At 34.1% G+C, this 20,070-nt stretch overlaps 1 protein-coding gene across 1 annotated transcript; it reads left to right on the plus strand.

Annotated features, from left to right (window-relative positions):
- The first annotated feature begins 1,980 nt into the window (after positions 1-1,980).
- Positions 1,981-3,546, plus strand: LOC104905684 (heavy metal-associated isoprenylated plant protein 24). Its single transcript, XM_010694287.4, has 2 exons — positions 1,981-2,413; positions 3,191-3,546. Exons 1-2 carry the CDS (start codon positions 2,254-2,256, stop codon positions 3,472-3,474), a joined length of 444 nt encoding a protein of 147 aa, XP_010692589.1. The 5' UTR covers positions 1,981-2,253; the 3' UTR covers positions 3,475-3,546.
- Positions 3,547-20,070: the final 16,524 nt, after the last annotated feature.

Here is a 20,070-nt window from a genome sequence, read left to right on the forward strand (position 1 = left end):
ATATGTTGATTATATTATTTCGTGCACATCTTTTGATGCTTTGCGGGACCATATCGTTGCTCACTTGAAATATGAATTTCCTATATTTGATTTGGGGCAACCTAGTTACTTTTTAGGCATTTCAGTTACTCGTACATCTTCCTACATGCTTCTTTCTTAGAAAAAGTATGCACAAGAAATATTGGACAGTGCTAGTATGGGGATATGTAAGCCTAAAGTGACTCCTGTTGACACTAACTCTAAGCTTTGTGCAGATTCGGGTCCTCCTGTGGCAGATCCGACTCATTACCGTAGTTTTGCAGGTGCTCTGCAGTATCTCACTTTTGCTCAACCAAATATTGATTATGTCGTAAAGCAAATATGCCTTTTTATGCATGATCCCAGGGAGACTCATTATAATGCGTTAAAACGCATCATGCGTTATATTTAGGGAACCATTGATCATGGATTGCATTTATATCCTACTACTTAGTTGCACTTTATTACTTATACCGATGCTTATTTTGGCGGGTGTCCTGACGCTCGTCGTTTTACTTCTAGATATTATTGTTTTCTTGAAGATAACTTGATTTCTTGGTAGTCTAAGCGCCAACCTACTCTTTCTAGATCAATTGCCGAGGCAGAATATCGTGGTGTCGCCAACGGTAGGTGTCGCGGAAGCTTGTTCGTTACGTAGTCTTCTTTTGTAGTTACATACATTGCCCTCTCCGACATGGTATGATTATTTATTGTGATAATGTCAATGCTATATATTTATTTATCTCGCAACCCATTTCAACACCAATGCACCAAACATGTTGAGATGAATATTCATTTTGTTCGAGGAAATGTTGCATTGGGTCATATACGAGTTTTGTATGTTTCTACTAGATATCAGTTTGCTGACACATTCACTAAAAGTCTTCTACGCCAGTTATTTTCGAGTTTATGTTTAGTCTCATCGTTCGCCCTCCTCCCGCTTCGACTCTGGGGGCGTGATAGAATTAATATATTTAGAATATATTTTGTTTTTAGAATTATTATAATCTGAAAATGTTTCCTAATATTTATTGCACGATCCTTAAGTCGTAAACTATAAATATTGATCAATAGTATGATCTCTAGATGGAAGAGTTTTCCCAAATGTAGCACTTTTATTTATTCATTCAAATAAGGGGGATGATTTGGCTATGAGATAGTGTAGACTACTTATGTGAGAAACAAACAAGTGGAGTAAACTAGTGTGATTGAAAATGAAATAATTTCTACCAAAAAAGAAGTGAAATAAAAAAAGGAAAATCATGCAGAAACAACATAAAATGAAAAGTAGGAAGATTTATTGAAAACGGAGCGAGTAAACTGCTACTCCCTCCGTTTGAAAATATAAAGCATTCACAAACAGAAATTTGTTTTGACCACAAATATCTTTCATAATGATAAATAAAATTATAAAAATTATACCGTCGGATTCGTCATGAAAAATACTACAATAACATTAATTTTTAAATTTTTATCTACGTAAATTAAAAGTAATTAATGGTTAAACTTTGATCTCGAACATCGTGCGTGCCTTATACTTTAAAACGGAAGGAGTAGTTTATATATAAAAAAAATTACCGATACGGACACTTTTAAGAACATCCCATTTATCTTATTTCCTTTGAGAACTTCCTAGAAATTTGCCAAAAAGAAATTATGATTGTCTTTATGAAAACCCTTCTTGAATGCAAATTTTATTATACCTACCTACGAGCAGTAAATCAAACTTATTTCGCGCTTGACCATATTTTTTATGTACATGTAATTAGGCGAAAAAAATTGTGAAAGAATGTTCTAGGAGATCGAGGACAACCTTATATCATGTCCTTGCTTTAAATTCACTATTCTATCAATTAACACCCAAAATTTGACCTATCATTATATTATCACATACTCTTCTGAGTAGGACCACCCAATATCGATCACTAGCGTGGAATGCTATATAAATGCAAAAAATATAATCTAAGGCTACCAAATCTACCACTTCAACAATAGTTTCTTGTCTTGTCACTCTTTTTGTCCCTCTCTTCTTCAATAATTCTTCCCACTATATATGTTATATTTATATACAGGTTCCTTTTGAAACCAACTAGCTAGTAAAATCTACGAAAATTTAAACATAGTTTTTGAACTGTGATCAAGTGTGATCAAGTAACAGCCACTATATATATATATATATAGAGTAAGCATTATTCAAGTAGTGAAGTTAATAAGAGTTTAAGACAAGAAAAAAATATGGGAGTACAAGGAACTTTGGAATATTTGTCTGACATGATTAGCAGTGCCAAGAAAGGAAAGAAAAAAAAGCAATTTAACACAGTCAATCTCAAGGTTACAAGAATTGATTGTGAAGGTTGTGCTATGAAAATTAAGAAAGCTCTTTCTGGACTTAAAGGTATCGTTTTCTTTTCCTTTTTTTTTTTTTTTGTCTTTTCATTTCAATCAACTCAGTTTCAACACTCTTTTTTTACTGGTGCTTTTACTTTTATTTTAGTTTTAAATTTCTAGTACTAGTTCTCATTCCTCGAGTTGTTTTATGCATTTTCTATATAGATCTTCAATATTCTTTTTTCATTTCTTTGGTGTAGATAATCGTGGAAAGCATAAGAACTTTTTGTAACATTTGATGAATAAATGTCAAATTTTTGAATATGAGAATATTTTTTATAAAATGAATCAAAATAAATATAAGTAAAGCTTGACATTATTCATTCATCTAATATATAAATTTTTATATTGCATATTTCCTTAAATCTCTCGTATGTTTGAGGCCTTTTTTTATTTTTCTCTGGTCCCCAAAATATTCATGAATGGCCCTAACAAGCTAGAATTCATGCAACCAAAATAAATTAAGGCATCATAACGCAACATACAATATACCAAAGAAGTTTGTCTTCAATTGAAAAATATTGACCATATCTATCAGAACTTCCAATCTTTCATGGCCTTTTTTTTATTTTTTTAAATATAGTATTATTATAAACTCTTTTTTGTATCATTCATTGTATGTACAATATGATAGATATGATCAAATTTAAGTACCGCAACAATTTCCTATTTTTGTTGGAAGAAACATTCTAAACGTATATGGCCGTGTTATAATTTCAGTTAAATTAATTGATATTGAGGTGTACATACAAATTATAAACAAAAACAAAAATTTTGGTTGCAGGAGTGAAAACTGTGGATGTGGATATGAAGCAACAGAAGGTGACGGTGACGGGATATATGGAAGCAAAGAAGGTGTTGGCAGCAGCGAAATCAACAAAGAAGAAAGTGGAGTTATGGCCTTATGTGCCTTACACTATGGTGGCACACCCTTATATGGCTGGGGCATATGATAAGAAGGCACCTGCTAATTGTGTGAGGAAAGTGGAAGATCCTATGACCCCTATGGAAGAGCAATATACCACCATGTTTAGTGATGAAAATCCTGGTGCTTGTTATATTATGTAGTTTATGTTATCTTGATCATAGTATATATACACGTTAGGTTTTCATAAATATATGCATATATATATTTGTATATCATGGTGTTTTTGAATTGTGAGTAAGAAGGTTTGTTGGTTGTCTGGTAAAAAATGTGATAGGTCCGGCAAAGTTTTTAGAAAACAACTCCGATTTCATAAAGCTTTAGATGGAGTCCTCAAGTATAGATCAGCTTTTGGTTTTTTTTTTTTTAAATTTATTTAGGCTTTGGTTATATATTGAGTGTGATTGTTTTTGGCCTTGGTTTGGCTTTGTGGAAACAATGATGGAACTTTGACGAGATATATGATGTAGACGGATCTCTACTAGTGGTATTAGAAACAGAAGTCACTGATGGATCAATCTGAGACTGAATCCACTTGAATCTGGTTCGACATGTCCAACCTGTTCAAAACTCAGCCTAAGATCAATCAGAAATGATCGACACCCGACAATATCATATTTTGAGATGATCGCACAAACCTGCATTCAGACCCGAACTTGATCGTAACCCAACTCGATATTAACCCAAAACTCGATTAGACCCAGTAAATATACGGTTCAACATAATTTGTGTATGACCTACCAGAATTCAACTAGGATTCGATTGAAACAAATAAAATGAGATCTACCTGATTTGATTTAATATTTCAAACCAACTTATTTGGACGATTAAACCCAACAAAATTACTAAAATTCAATTATTGTCCATCTACAAAATAATTTAAATATGTTAATTTTGTTATATTCATTCCTTTCAAGTGTCTATAACCAAAGTTATTAAAATCGCGATTCAAATCTTAAAATCTTACTATTTTACGATTCAAAATATGATAGACGATTCGATTCGCGATTCTAGACGATTCTATACATTTATGTTGACTAGCGAAAACCTCGCAAGTTTAAATCATGCAAACAAAGAAAATAAGAGATATATATTGTTAGTTATTGCCAATATAGTGGGTAAACAACTATTTCTTCCAATTTTTAGGTCTTTTAACTTATCATTTTAGCATATTCAATGGAGATTGAGTGCAATATCTTGATTATACATGTGTGTAGAATCTTACGATTCTATGATTCGATTTTACGATTCGATTCTAAAGTTTGTTTTCTATTCAAACTAGAATCTCGATTTTAACAACATTGTCTATAATAAGTAGAAGATCTAGTTATAATATGTTTTATTAACCCACAAATTGTTATAGTTAGTACTTACTCGTAAATAAAATTCTCTATTTTCAATGTTTAAGTAAACTACATAAATTATTTATCTAGCTAAAATATGTCCTTAGTTACTATCAGGTTAAGTAGTGTATGATTTACACTTGATCACAATATTTAAAAGTCAAAATATAAATATATTGATTTGAAGTGTACAAAAAGAATACCACTATTAAATTAATAAAAAATCTATCACTCACAAAATAATTACAACATAAAAATACAATCCATTAGTAGAAATTAATGCAATCTTTGAGCGTCTCCCCTTGCTCAATTTCATTTGTCTACAGCATTGAACAAAGAAAAATTATATACAAATCAGGATATATTTATAATCAAGCTCAAACAAAAAAAAAAAAAGTATTAGTGATTCAACCCCACAAAATATCAGATAGAATACTAGTACATTACAAAAACAATCTTTAAATTCACAAACTACATAATGCAAAATTAATTCGTAAAATAAATATCATGATTAAAGTATTAATTAGAACTTGCTAACTACTGGTTTTCTAGCTAAGTCCCTGCACTACATCATCTCTTCAAGGTACTTTGACATAAATATACGTCTGTTGATAATTGCAATGTTCCTTGTATTCAATACTGACTTCATTTCATATGTGATGCTATTAATTAAGGTCTTTTGCAACAAAATCTAACTAACAACTCACCTACTTTGACCTTGTCCAACTCAGAAACTCGTAGCTAAAACATACTTAAATGAAACGATTAGATTATTTGTTATGTTATTATCATCAAAACACCAAGGGACATCACTATTCTCCTTTTTGGTGATAACATAAGCAAACTTTTAATAACAAAAAATAAACAAACTTTAATAAAATTTTGCTAAATTTACTAAAACAAAAATGTTACTAAAGTAAGAAAATTAAGAAAATAGAGAAACAAAAAGTACTTTTTTTTTTTTTTTTTTTTGACAACGAGGAAATTTGCATTAATGAAAATTTGGAGTACAACCTAATGGTAATACTACCAAACGAAACAAAAACAAGAAACAACTAACGCTATGAAAAACAACACTAACTCTTACAAACAACTTAACATAAACACTAACTAATAACAGTCCAGTCCGAATAAAGTTTGTCCTGAGCGATAAGGAGTGAAGTAGGATATGATAGGAAATCTGTTGAAATACACAACTCTGACGATCTTCATAAAGAGATTGTCGTACAAACCCTAGTAGATCTCAATGTCCACTAGGCACGAAATCTCAAGGTCCTTGACGAGCCTCCTGGGATTCGACGAACAAAGAAGTCACGTTTGAGAGTGACTTCGAGCCCTGCTGCGAGGGTATTCGAAAATCAGTCACATTAGACTGAAACCCGAAAAACGAGGTGGAGGTCTTAACATGCCCCAAATCAAGTTGGGGGGCCTCCCACAAGATGCGTTTTTTAGGTGTGATGACACATGAAGGCATCACGAGAATTTTGGGCGAATGAACTACGCCCCACTGACAGATCCTAAGATCCAAAATGACAATCCCAAAGCCAGAAGACCGACGAGCAACAGATCGGAAATAAACAAACATGAAAATAATGAAAACAGAAACTACCACCCGACACATAGAGCGACGCCGGCAAAACACACCGTCAAAGAACCTGCAAACCATGCTTCCTTGGTACGCTAAGAAACTGACACCAACTAACACTAGCGGGGAACGGGAAGGGGACACTCGACTACTCCTAATCCTATCCAGGGGACGGGGAAGCGGAAACTGAGCCTAAACTACCTTGAGAGGGGGGGACCGGGGAGGGGATAACCTTGACCAGGGAAGCTGGGGGGTTGACCACGCAGACGAGCCAAAACGGGTGGGTGGAAGACACAGAAGGCAGAAGAAACAAACCACGAAAAAAAAAAAGGGGAAAAAGGAATTGGGACTCACCAAACAGGGGGGGAAACGCTCGGACACGACGACGGACTGAGAAACTACGACGGACTGGGGAAAACAAAAAACAACGACGCTTGATTACCTACTGTGGCGGACCGACCACCGCGATCCCAACACCAAAGCAACCCGAGACCACGAAACAGGGGGGGAGGGGAAGATGATGGCGCTATGAAGGGAAGGTGCGTCCGCGAGATGGTGGCGGAGAGGAGGCTGGAGGGAGCAGCAACAACCGGAAAAACCTCGACGGCGAGACGTTGAGGCCGACGAAAACGAAGAAAATCGACAAAAGCGAAGAAAACCGGCGAAAACCGACGGAAAAGGAACAGAACCGACAGAAAAACGAAGGAAAACAAACGACGAAACTCGCCGGAGACCCGCCGGAAACCTTCGCGGCGCCGGATCTCCGGCGAGCGTTAGGTTACAGGGAGTGTTTTTAGAGAGAAGGCAGAGAATATGAGTAGAGAGAGGAAAGGTTAATTAATTACAAAAGTTGCTTGAGTTCTTGATAAACAAAAAGTACTTAGTAAATGAAGATTAAAACTAACTACTAAAGAAAAATTTTAGATTAAAGATATAAAAAAAAGAAAATTTTGATTTAACAATTCCCAACTTTGGGCGTCCTCATAAAACAGTCATAACTGTCATTTTTTATTGTTCAATCCCAACTTTTGAGGACACTTTACGCACGTGAACCAGATTCATAGGTTACCAGCTAAACTTGTAAAAAAAAAAACCCCACTTATGTTTATTTTTTTCACTTTACTTTTGTTTTTTTGACTTAACTACTCCTCTCTTCTCTCCTCAACGCGAATTAATGTCTCTCCCCTTGAAATGCTTTGTCTGAACTCTTTAACTCCACTGCAACTCCATATCTGGAAATCTCTTCAAAAAAATTAAACTCAAAACCTGGCCGAAATAATTGCGAGAGTTGAAAAAAATTCTAGGTACTGGGAATTCTGAAGAATCTAAAGAAAGATTGCTTTTTCAGGGTTGCGGAAATTCTAAGAAAAGGTCCTTGCTTTGCAAAATTCGAAGCAGTGCAGGTTAGTTCTTTGTATAATTTATGTAATTCCTTCAATACGTTTCCATTCTATTGCCAATTAGTGACTTTTGATCATGAAATTGTGGTTAGTAGTTGTTGTTGGAATTTTTTTATGATGACAATTGCTTGTTGGTTGTTGTGTTTGAAATTGTTGTCATTGAATTTATTTATTTTTGTTTGCTGTTTTAATAGGTTGTTTTAGGTATGGGTGAATTTGTGTGCTTGAAGTTTTAGCATGGAGGGATATTTAGGAGAGATAGAGTGGGGTATTTGGAGTATGTAAGTGAAGAAGGAAGAACTTTTAAGGTTGACCTAAATGAGTCATGTTGGTAGTGTCTTGTTGAATTAGTAAAAAATGTGGGAAGTATGTAGGTATTATTCATATTTTCTACTCTTTACCGGGATAGAATTTGGATGTTGGTCTAAGGAGGGTGTATAATAACACATAAATGTTGGAAATGGGTGATATAGTGATGAAAGAGAAACGCATTGACCTATATTTGAAGCATGAGATTGACCAACCTGAAATTATTAATTCTTTGGAGGGCAACATTAAGGGAGTTCCACCTAATGATCCCAACCTTAATGACCCCTGTAATAGCCTTGTTTTTGAGAACCTTCATTTAAAAGCTAAAAGTGGATAATACTATCATTCTTAATGGTTAAGAAAGCTTGTGGATAAGCATTATCATTCTTACTGGTTAATAAAGCTTGTGGATAAGTACTATCATACTCAGTGGTTAAGAAAGGTTGTGGATAAGCACTAACATTCTTAGTGGTTAAGAAAGCTTGTGGATAAGCACTATATTCTTAATGGTTAAGAAAGGTCAAAGAGGATAAGAACCATCATTCTTATTGGCTAAGAAGGCTTTGGAAACCAATAATAAGTTAGAAAGTCCTTGAGAGCCTTAAACATTAAGATTATGAAAATCGTTTGGAGATTGTTTTATCGGGTAACGATGAACTTCCAGTTAAAGAGCCTTTCGGGGTTGAATCGAGCTCAAACCTAACCAAACTTGATATATGACATGTTGGGATGTCTTAAGGTTAAAATGGTCATTTATCCCAAGAATTATGTGGCTCAATAAGGTAAATTGCTTACATAGAAAAAACTGGCCATCTGAAATTACAGCTCAGACCTATGCTCAAAGAAAGCTGCTTAGCAGCTACTTAAATGTCGATCTCTCAAAGCCTTTGTATGCATGAAAACAAACACCTAAGGCTAACACCTCAAGCAAGAATCACCCAAAAACTCCAAGAAACCGACCTTGCCCAGAAGAGGTTTCCCTCCCTTGGGGGTACCACCAGAACAGACTATAAAAGCCTGTTCTGGATTTTCGTCTCTTTCTTTATTTCTTCCTCTTGGACACCCACTTTTCTTTATATAGAACTCTTCTAGGCATCTATACAAAGTATTTCAAGCTTTTGTTCCAATCTTTATACCATAAACTCATATAGAAAACCTTGCTGAAAGATCACATAAGTTCTGTAAGTTCAACATATTACACCTCTTGTATTTAAGCTTAGTTTTTCATATCTATAAGCTTGTTGAAACTAATCTTTAGCATTTTATATATTCAGGGGAAGCTGTAGGAGTAGTTAACCAATGGATTAAGGAATTTGTGGCTTTAAGCATCCTTAGTAAGGTACACACTTAGTTTGGTTTTACCCTAGAGATTTCCATACCTATAGTTAGGTGATTGTTTCTTTCTAGTGTAAAGCATGTTTATGAAATGAATTTACTTATGATGTGTATTTTATTATGTGTATATTGAGTATGTAACATGCTAAGGTTAATTAGAGATATTTTATTTGACCTAAACAACACTTATACACTAAGTCATACGATTATGCTTCTTAATGGAATGTGTAGTACATGGACTTGTGGAGTAATTGTGATGATTGAGGTGAGAGTTGTATGTTATTGTTGTTGTGGAGTTTTGTGGTGGTTGTGGTGAAGTTGTTGTGGAGTTGCTATTGTTGTTGTTGCTCTTTGTAGTAGTGTTGTTGGTTATTGTTGTTCTGTCATTGTGGTTGTGGTGGAGTTGTGTGAAGTTGTTGCCTATTGTTGTTGTTGCGCCGTTGTTATGGTTGTTGTTGTAGTTGTGGTGGCTATTGTGGAGTAGTTATGATGGTTGTGGTAGATTATTATTTGTTGTTTGTTGTTGTGGTGATGTTGTGGTGGGTTATAGTTAAAATAGTTTACTAGTTTGGAAGATGAATTAGTTTGGATATGATTAAAAAGGTTACGATGATGTGTCCAGAGCTAGTATCATGTGGTTTATAGTTTAAGTATATATATCCAAAGTATTCAGTAGAACAATATGGTTCATCTTGTTATTATGATTCAAGAATTGGAGTGATAAATTTGGGAATATGATTTACTTAGGTTTGTTATGAACATAGTAGGTGGTGGTTTCTATTGTTGGTTGTGCTATTGTATTATGGTTGTGTTGTTCTGTTATTGTGCTTAATGTTGTGTTATTGGTGTTGGTGCTATTTTTGGTGGTGGAGGTGGTATTATTGTTGTTTGTGCTGTTGTTATTATGTTGTTGTTGTTGTATCGTTCTTATTGGATAGTATATTGTTGATGATGCGAGGGAAGTCATAATCTTAGAATTGGGAGACTGTTATAATTATTGTAGTTGGAGTTGATATGTATGAAGTCGAGTAATGAGTTATGGGAATGACTTCGTTATTAATTTCTATTTCCGGGATTCAGTTTGATTAGCATAACGGTTGCGTTAGAAGAAGATAATTAGAATAGTTAAGATTGGTTATTGATTATTGTTATTGTTATGAGGTGATTATTGGAGGATGACTAGGAATGAAGTATCATTGGGAATTATTAAGGAGATTGTATTGTTGGAATTGTTATTCGGTTGGTTAAGGACTTGAGTGCAAGATAGAATTCAGTTTATCGAGGTTTATTTATGTGTCGAGTTAGCTTTATATTCTTAATATATACTACCTCTGTTTTTATTTAGTTGCAACATTTTGACTTTCACGCTTGCCAATGTACAATTTCAAATCGTTTTATCTCTAATTGTATGTAAGTAAAAATTATAAAAATTTGATATTATGAAAGCTTACATCGAAACGAATCAAACAAGACCCCACATGACTATATTTTGTTTAACATATAAATCAATAAATGTGGTCAAATAAGAGAACATGAATAGTGCAATTTGTCAAACGTTGCAACTAAAAGAGAACGGAGGTAGTATTTGTTGGTAGCAAAATTATGTTCTTGATTTAGGTAAGGTTGTGAGTTATGTTTAGTTGGTTTAGTTATATAATTTAGAGCGAGTTATGATTATGAAAGTGGGATGTTGAAGGTTGATAATTTCTAAATTGGGAATTAGTTATGATTATGTCTTCTAGTTCAAATTAGTCTAAGTTTAGTTACTGATTATTGATGTTACTGTGAGGTGGTTGTTGGAGGATGGCTATGTAGCCGTATATAATTTAAGATGATATGGGAAATCAAGTTATGATGATTAGAGGTTTCGTATAATTGTTATAGAGTTCAGGTAACCTTTATGTTCAGCAAAATATATTCAAATGCTCCTGTGTGTGTTATACTAAAGTTTAGATATCATATATCGTTTATAGTAATGGTCATGATTATAGATGCATCTCTATGAGTTAGTTTTGAATTGCTATTGGATTGTTATAAAAGTATCCTTTTGTTCAATTATTGGAATTGTTCGAAAATACTATGTTTCTTAAAATATGATTTGGTATGATAATTAGGAAATAATTCAGATATGAGTTATTACAAGATAAGGCCGAATATGGTGTTATGTTATGAGTATTGAGGATTCAAGTATGAATCATTAAATATCTTATATTATAAATATGAAAGTGAGGCATGAACATGCACCCGAGTTAGGGCAGGTAGAGTCCCTAACTGTTGCCTTCTAGGAAGGGCAAATTCCTGGCGTTATAGGACATGTCTGGTTAAGTCTTGCAAGTAGAACAATAAAAGGTCGGGTGACGACCCTCAACAGTTTGGAGACAGTTGGTACTGCGTGGTACCCCTCTCCATTCGCATTCATGCCTAACGATTTGATTTTACGATAATAACTGAGTTGAATGTGATTATTTGTTATTATAACTATGTGTTAGTTTTCAAAATACACCTAAACTTGTATTATTTATTACACGGTGTGTACTCAGCTTTGCTGATAGTGTTGTCATTTATGTGGCCTGTCACTTGGTGGGTGGCAGAGTCAAACATTGTTGCAGGTTTGTTGTTGCGAGCTCAGAATTTTGAAGTGAAGCAAGATAAAGATGTCGTCGTAGCTTATGGATTGAGTTTGCATTTTAGATAGTCAATTAAGGAATAATTTCTGATATATTTCGTTGTATACAATATTTGGGAATATTAGTCGAGATATTGGTGTAATTGAAGTCTCATATATAGGATTTTGTTTTATGGGCCAATAACCCACAGGTTCAGGATCGTTTTCTAGGTTATGTTTCCACTACGAGTAAATATTTAATTCGAGGCTTATTAAGCGTTGATTGTAATTAGTGAATCTTAAGTGTATTTACCTAGCAGCTCAAGAATCGGGTTTTTACGACCCCATTGTGCCATCCCTTTGAATCACCCAAATGAGCCCAACTCCTCTAATCAACCCACTTTTGCAGGCCCTTTGAATCATTTAATGCAGTCCAACCCTGATCCTATTCATAATGACTCATTTTGTAAAGTTGAGCAGCCCATATTATCAACCCCCAGTTGGTGATAGACTGATAGTACAAAATAGAATGATGAAGCATCAGTTGGTCCCCACCTAAATCCACATCATCAAAAGGGCCCCCCAAAAAAGTTGACCCCACACAGAAAAGGTACTAAACCTACAAAACAGACGCCACAGAATCCACTTAGGTGCAGTCCTACACACTCTAAATTCTTCAAACATACATCCACAATTACATTTAGTTTCATAACCCTAATTAGCCCCCTGCATTTAGTGCAACACCATCTTTTGCACCTACGTTGGTACAAGAGAGAGACATATCTCAAAGCATACGACCACTCTATACCAGCTTGTGTAGGTGAGAGACAGTGGACTAAGGTGGATTAGCCATTGCTGCCACCCCCAATAAAGGTTAGGTTATGAAGGCCTAGAAAAAACTAATTTGATAAGGACTCACATGAGGACTCAGAAAAGCCTGGGAAGCTCACAAAATATGGTGTTGAGATGCATTGTAGTGTTTGTAAGGGGAAGGGTCACGATAAGAGAAGATGTCCTAATAAGGACAATGTTGTAGCCCATGTTTATAAAAGGCTAAGAGTTTACCAAGCCTCAACATCTACCATCCATGTATCATATACTGCATCTGGACCCACCACCAACACACAACCTGAATCAAATGTTAGTGCCTAACCATCTGGAACGGGAAGAAATAGGAGAACAATTGCTGGTGGTAGGAGCTCAAAAGGAGTAGAAGTTGGAAGAAGGACTAGGAGGAGAGTTGGCTCTATGGGAAGAGGAGATGTAAGGGGTACAAGGGGGTCTAATGGAGGAGGATATGGAAGGGGTATAGGTGGCTCTAGGGGAGGAGGAGATGGAAGGGGTAGAGTGATCGGGGGAGAGGTGGTAGGACTAGAAGCAGAGGAAATTTGAGTAGCTTTCTTCCCCCTTCTTTCTTCTTTCTTATTTCTTATTTCTTCTTCATTCTTTCTTCTTTCTTCTTCATTCTTTCTTCTTTCTTCTTTCTTCTTTCTTCTTGCTCACACCTGCCTTCACATATTACAAGTAACTACTGGGGTTGGTGAGTTTTTTGGCAATGATGGGTCAACTTACTTTAATGTAAGTTCATCACTTAATCACTTTGTAAACTATGTATGTTGTTGTTAGATTGTTGCCATGAACTAACTAAATTGAATGTACATGGGAGGGTGCAAACATAGGGCTCACAATCAGCTTTGGGTCTAGGCAGTCAAGCTTTAACAAGCAACAACAACCATCTTTCAGTTCATGGATGTTAACCTCATCTGTTTTAGGGTCTTGTTTTGGGGTGAACTAACTATTTTAGGGTCATAAAGTGTCATTGGATGTTTGTTTTTGGTGATGGAAAATACATAATTGTTTTAGAGTTAATTTGGAACATATATTTTGGTTTTCATGAAACTTGTTTCCATTAACAACCCCCTACTTTGTATGGCCTCTAAACATTGTTCACAATTGCTATAATAACATTCATGTTTTGGCTGAATTTTAGAGTGCAAATTATGTGCCAATAAGCTCAAGTTGAAGAACAATATATGTGTAAAATAAGCTATTTATACCAATAGCATTGATGGTGATGATTCAGATTACATAAAGTTCATACTAAGATTCATTCTATCACCACAGATATAACCAACCAAAACATACTTCTAATCATTACTAGCAAGCCTAATTTAGTACAACCAAACTGCAAGGATTGCAAACAGAACCCATGACAAGCTTAAAGGAATTAAAACATAATTTTCCCCATTAGCAGGCTTCAAACTCTCAAAACGCATCTTCAACATTTCATCACTCATACTCGGCATTGCTTCCTCTATCTTCTACTTCTTCAATTTCAGCTTCTGCAACTTTTCCGCCAAATTTTTGAATCGCAATTCAAACTCACCAATTATTGTGTATTGCTCCATTAACATCATCTGCAAAAACTCACATCCAGGGCATGGTCCTTCATTGTCCTCCTCCCATTTGAAGAGCCCACAATCAGATGTACCCTAATTTCAATTTGAGGAGAACAAACTAAAATCCCTAAATTTACTTAATTTAACCGGCCTCAAACACAAGCAAAATAAATGAAAATTTTCGTAATTCAATAAAGGGAAGATATTAAGCACATACATTCCACTTCGAACAAAAATTTCTTGTCCATGTTCGCTCCATGCTTGCAGGTTCCCTGTCTTGCAGGATGTTATGGTAGCATTTCAGTTGAACCTCTCCTCCACTCCCCCTTGAATTGCTAGACCTTGATGAGTGTTATGCTATCATAGGAGTACAATTGCAAATTCGAAATTTTTGGGGGTTTTCGTAGAATTAGGTAGGTGGAAGGAGAATGTGTTGGGGGATTTTTTTTTTGATTTTATTTACTAAAAAAAAGTCACGTCAGAGCCAATGAAAAAAATTTAACACATAGAGGTTAAAAATTAAAACATAATCAATCCAAAAGACAAGAGAGAATGAGTCATAAACAGAAGTTCTGTTAACAAGCAAAACAAAACAAAAAAATGTATCTTAGAAGGAGATTAAAGATATAAGCCAAAATGAAAATTAAATTTTTCCTTCAAAATAACAATTTTAAGGAGGGGGGTTAGGAATCATCACGTTTATGCTTAAGAAGGTGGAGGTAGTGGTGATAATAAGTTTGCCTGTTCACGAACAGTTCGGGATCAACTCGATCAAAGCTCGGTCAAAGCTCCGCTTGTGGTGGTTCGTGAACAGGTTCGATTATTATTTTATATACAGAAATTATTATAATTTAAAGCACTTTTAAGAATTTATGATAAACTAAATCGCTTAAAATGTTTATTATATAATACATATCCTTCTATACAAATTTTCATGTTGAACAAATTGTGTCTTTCTTTTTGTATCCTTTTAGATCTAGTTTGTCGATTTTTTATGTATATTTATACATAATTCATTTTGTAACACTCCTTCCTTTTATAAGCACAATATAATGAAAAAAGAACATTTTATTAAAGAAATAGCGATAGCAGAGATATCGACTGACGGAATTGTCACTCTAAACCGAAGGCTAAACTAAATAAAAATAAAATCCAATTAAATTAATTCAAGATATCCATAAAGAGGCAAAACAACCTCGTAAACCTAATGTAGTAAATATAAAATAAGATGTTTCAAAAATCCTAGATAGTCTTTCTCTCAATGCCCATAATACGAAATAATCACCTGCAAAATATATCAACAAACAACCACAATCAGTGAGGAGTAACTAGTAGCACTCCCAACCAATTAGTATCGATCCATATAATAGTTGTAAAAGTTTTAATAACTAAGTCATACAAGAACACCTCATAAATACACTTCAAATAATCAAATAAACAAACAAATTAATAAATACAGAGAAACAATATAATACAACATGCTATCCACAAACAGGGTAAAGTTAACGTAATGTTAGACAAATAAATATACATGTGATCAACTCAAGGATCAACATAATAAACTTTCGAATCTAAATAAAATAATAACAAGAACAATATGAATGATAATGATTACGCTTTCAAAATATTCTTCTTAACACGTTTGAGGAGGAACTTAACGTAAGTGAATTGTGACCCACTATTATTATTTGGTTATAGTATTAGGACTTTGCTCGCCTATGTCTAGTATGGCCACACTCTGATGCGAGATAGTACCCTGCTCAGTACTTCTCGACCTCTCAAACAACAACTAATAACCAAGACGGACCTACATATCCTACTCAGTACGTAAGTATAAACTATGTACCCTGCTCATTACATAGTGATTGTTCATTTCTAGGAGACCATGCCGCCTCACTGCAGAATGCTAAATAATAAATTTTCATCATCTGCAAAATGTCATTCAAGGTATTACATAAAACTGCAAGAATCTAGGGTCTTAACCCATCAATTCCAAATAGCAAGAATTTTAGGGACTCAACCCATCAAGTTGTGCCTGGCGCACCACTCTTGCGCCAGACGCACGGTTTTGCGCTGCGCGCAACAGTGTTGCGAGGTACGCAGTTTGTGCATCGCACGTTTTTTTTCCGTCGATTTAGTCGCCGTAATGGTCAATCCTATATTCAGTCCTATGTTTATTTATCTGCATTCGCGTAGTACACGGTGTAACCAAAGATATCACCTAATTCAAAACATAAAAATCAGTCTTTTCATGCAAGGTCGAGTTTGTCCTAAAACTGTATCTAGAAAAGTGGTTAACGTAGAGTTAGAAGTGTCATGCATGTCTACCTCTTCCCATTTCATCCCTGTTATCCATGTCAATCTTACCTAACCATATTCAAGCAATTCCAAAAATATACATTTTTCAAACTCAATCTACACCCTTTTTATTTCATTCTTTTTCAAAAACATTTATTAAACATCATCATACACGACATTTACAAAAAAAAACATTTTTAAAATTAATCCATCGTTTTTTCCAAACAAAAGATAAAACAAGGGGTTCATTTCAAGAAAGAATTTCGAAAATTCTAAGCCCAATCAAAACACCTTCAATTTTATCCAATCAACTAAATCCAATCCATCTTGCATTCATTTTAGGCCCAAATGCATTAGAGTACATTTTGCATTCATATTAGGTTCGTCTACATTCGAGTCTATACATTCATATCAGACCCACTAGCATTCGATTCCATCTTAGGCCGATATAAGTCCAGGTCATGTCAAAATCTAGGCCCATTGCATCTTTATGTGAACCCTAGTCTATGCCAAGCCCATTCCAACTCTTATCCAAGTATATCTCAATTTAGTGTCAAGCCCATGTGCATTTCCATGTCTAACTTCAAACCGATATAGGACTACGTCCAATATTAGGTCCATATAAGACCCAACTTATATCCTAAGTCTAATCTAGTCTATTTTCAAACCCATATAGGACGAAGTTGGAATCATTAAGTCTAGCGAAGCTAGTCACCCTTTGACTTAGCGAAGCTAGTCACCCTTAAGGCCATAACGACACCCTTTGACCTAGCGAAGCTAGTGACCCTTAAGACCATAACGACTCCCTTTAGACCTAGCGAAGCTAGTCACCCCTAAGACCATAATAGCACCCTCTGAGTTTAGCGAAGCTACTCCTACCTTACATCTATAGCACTCCAAATCCTCGAGTCTAGCGAAGCTAGTCTCCCTTAAGTCCATAATGGCCCAAAACCTTGGAGTATAGAGAAGCTAGTCCATCTTAGATCCATAAAATCCCAAATTATCGAGTCTGGCAAAGCCAATTCCCCCCTAAGTCTAGCTAAGCTAGCATTGGAAATCCTTTTGAGTCTAGTTTGCTTACTCACCTGTAAGTTCAAAGTCTAGTCCAGTCTGCTTGCATAGTTCACTCCAACCCGATCTAGTCTATATCTGCATATGCATATAGTTAGGCCCATGTCGCCATCATAACCATAATCATACCCATTTCTAATCATTTCCAATTCTCATTTCCATTTTTATCTTCATTTCTTATCTCCTATTTCCATTTCCATTTCTCCATCCCTCATTTCTATTTCTCATTTCTAAAGCATCAATTCTTATAATTTACGAGATCTACTCGATTCTGTTCATGATCAATCGAGAGATTACAACTTAGGAATGCTTAATGGACGAACAAAATCTGAGCCTACTATAAAGCTCATCAATCGCACTCTCACTACCCCAACTTCATTTAGAGTCATGAAGATTACCTTTGACCGCCTTCATAATAGAGGCACGAACTGCAATACTCCGTATTTTTTAGTAAGTTAATATTTTTATTTTTATAAAAGTTTTAATTTTGAAAAAGGTTTTATTTACTAAAAAGGCTTATTATTTATTAGAAATGCTTTTATAAGAAAGGTTTTGGGTATTTAAAATAAATTTTAGCCCAAATGAATTTTGGGACTAACTTTCCTAAGCTTTACATTCAAGTAGTTTGTTCAAAATAAAATTAAAAATATTTTAAAAAATCATTCCAAAAAAGTTTGCAAAAAGAAAAGAAGAAAAAAAAAAAAGAAAAGAGATTTTACAAAAAGGAAAAGAAAAAAGAAGTTGCATAAATCTCATGCGGCTGAGTTAAGCGTGTGAAGTGATAAAGTTTAGTTATTTCTTCTTTTTTTTGTTTCTCTTTGTTATTTTACCTTAGATAATAATGTATTGTGGGATAATTTAATCTTTTTCTAATCTTAGTTGGATAATCGTAAATATTAGTTATATCTTAGCTAGATTAGTTTATCCTTTTTCCTATATTTATTTTTTAGTTTCCTAATCCTATTCCTTCTACCTTTTCAACTAGTATAAATAGGGGTCTCCATCCATCATATTCTTTACACCAAATTTGAGAAATAAATCTCTTTTCTCAAGTTTAAACTCTCTCTTCCTCTTGGCCTACCTTTCTCTTCCTTCCTAGTAATTATTAATTTTCAAGGTGCGTGTATTTGTAGATATTTAATAATTGTTTTGCAAGTGTAGTATCATGTTTTTAGGAAAATATTTTTGATTAAAATACATGTTTTTATGAGTTTTATTATGAAATGCATCTGTTTTATATGAGCATGTTTTAATGTTTACAAATTTTATTTATGAACTTTGAATTATGTCTTTCGTTTAATATATTTATAAAGTTTGATCTTTGAATTTATATTCAAATATATTAGAAGGAGTTTGGTCTTTTGATTCATGTTTAAATATTTAAAAAGGAGTGTTTTTGAACTATTATTATTTTTAAAGGTTAACCCTTGAGTAAGTTATTTTATTTATGCTTTCATATGGCTAAGTTTTTAGAATTATTATTTTTTTAAAAGGAGGATCATCTCAGAAGGATTTTTATTAGATATATGATATTTTATGATCACAAGTATAAAGAAGCAACGACTTGTTATTCATTAGCAAGAACGGTAGCCATTATATTATTTACCCATGTACTTTTTGTACAAGTCATGTGGACAAGGTAGTAACCCCTTGTAATAGACTCGGTAAGGAATACTAAACTTGGGGGTGAACACACTTTAGGCAAGGTACTTAGGCAAGGAAAAAGGATTTTTATCAAGGTTATATACTTTATATTATATAAGTATTATCAAGTATCTAAGAGGTTTTTTGAAATTAAATATTTCAAAAGTTTAATTAAATAAATTGTTTAATATTCCGCATATACATGTACTTAGTATTTTTTTTACTGACACGCTTTTGTTTTATTTTGTTTTATGGCTTTGTCCCTGTGATGACCCTATTTTGACGAGCAGATTTTACAGGTTGATATGATGCATACTTCATATGGGGGAGCCAGTGAGGAATCATAACTAGTCAAGGAGTTGTTGTTCTATTTCCTTTATTTTTATTATTGTCGTCATAGTTGTACAATAAGGTTTATATTAATAAAGAGGAGTTATTTATGTTTTTTCCGCTGCATTAGTTTCAAGTTCAGTTAGTAGTTAGTATTAAAGCCTTTAACGTTATCACGTGGCGGTATTACTCTCAAGTTTCTCAAGAAGTTTTATATTAAAATAAGTTTTTTCAAAGTGGTATCAGTTTTTCAGGTTCTTTTTGAAAGTAAAATAAAGAGTCTATGAGAGTATGGGTAGATCTAGGAAGGGCATATAGAGTTTCGCATTCTATTTGCATTTTTTTACATTTTATATTATGTGAAAAAAAAATATTTCTTTCTTTTTAAGCAAATACTTATATTTTCAAGTATAAATATGA

This window comes from Beta vulgaris, chromosome 1 (assembly GCF_026745355.1).
Source record: "Beta vulgaris subsp. vulgaris cultivar EL10 chromosome 1, EL10.2, whole genome shotgun sequence".
Classification (NCBI taxonomy): domain Eukaryota; kingdom Viridiplantae; phylum Streptophyta; class Magnoliopsida; order Caryophyllales; family Amaranthaceae; genus Beta; species Beta vulgaris.

Coding starts and splice junctions, on each gene's coding strand:
- LOC104905684 (XM_010694287.4), top strand. CDS start 2,254: ATGGGAGTACAAGGAACTTTGGAATATTTGTCTGACATGATTAGCAGT. Junction 2,414..3,190: donor AGCTCTTTCTGGACTTAAAG/GTATCGTTTTCT, acceptor TTTTGGTTGCAG/GAGTGAAAACTGTGGATGTG.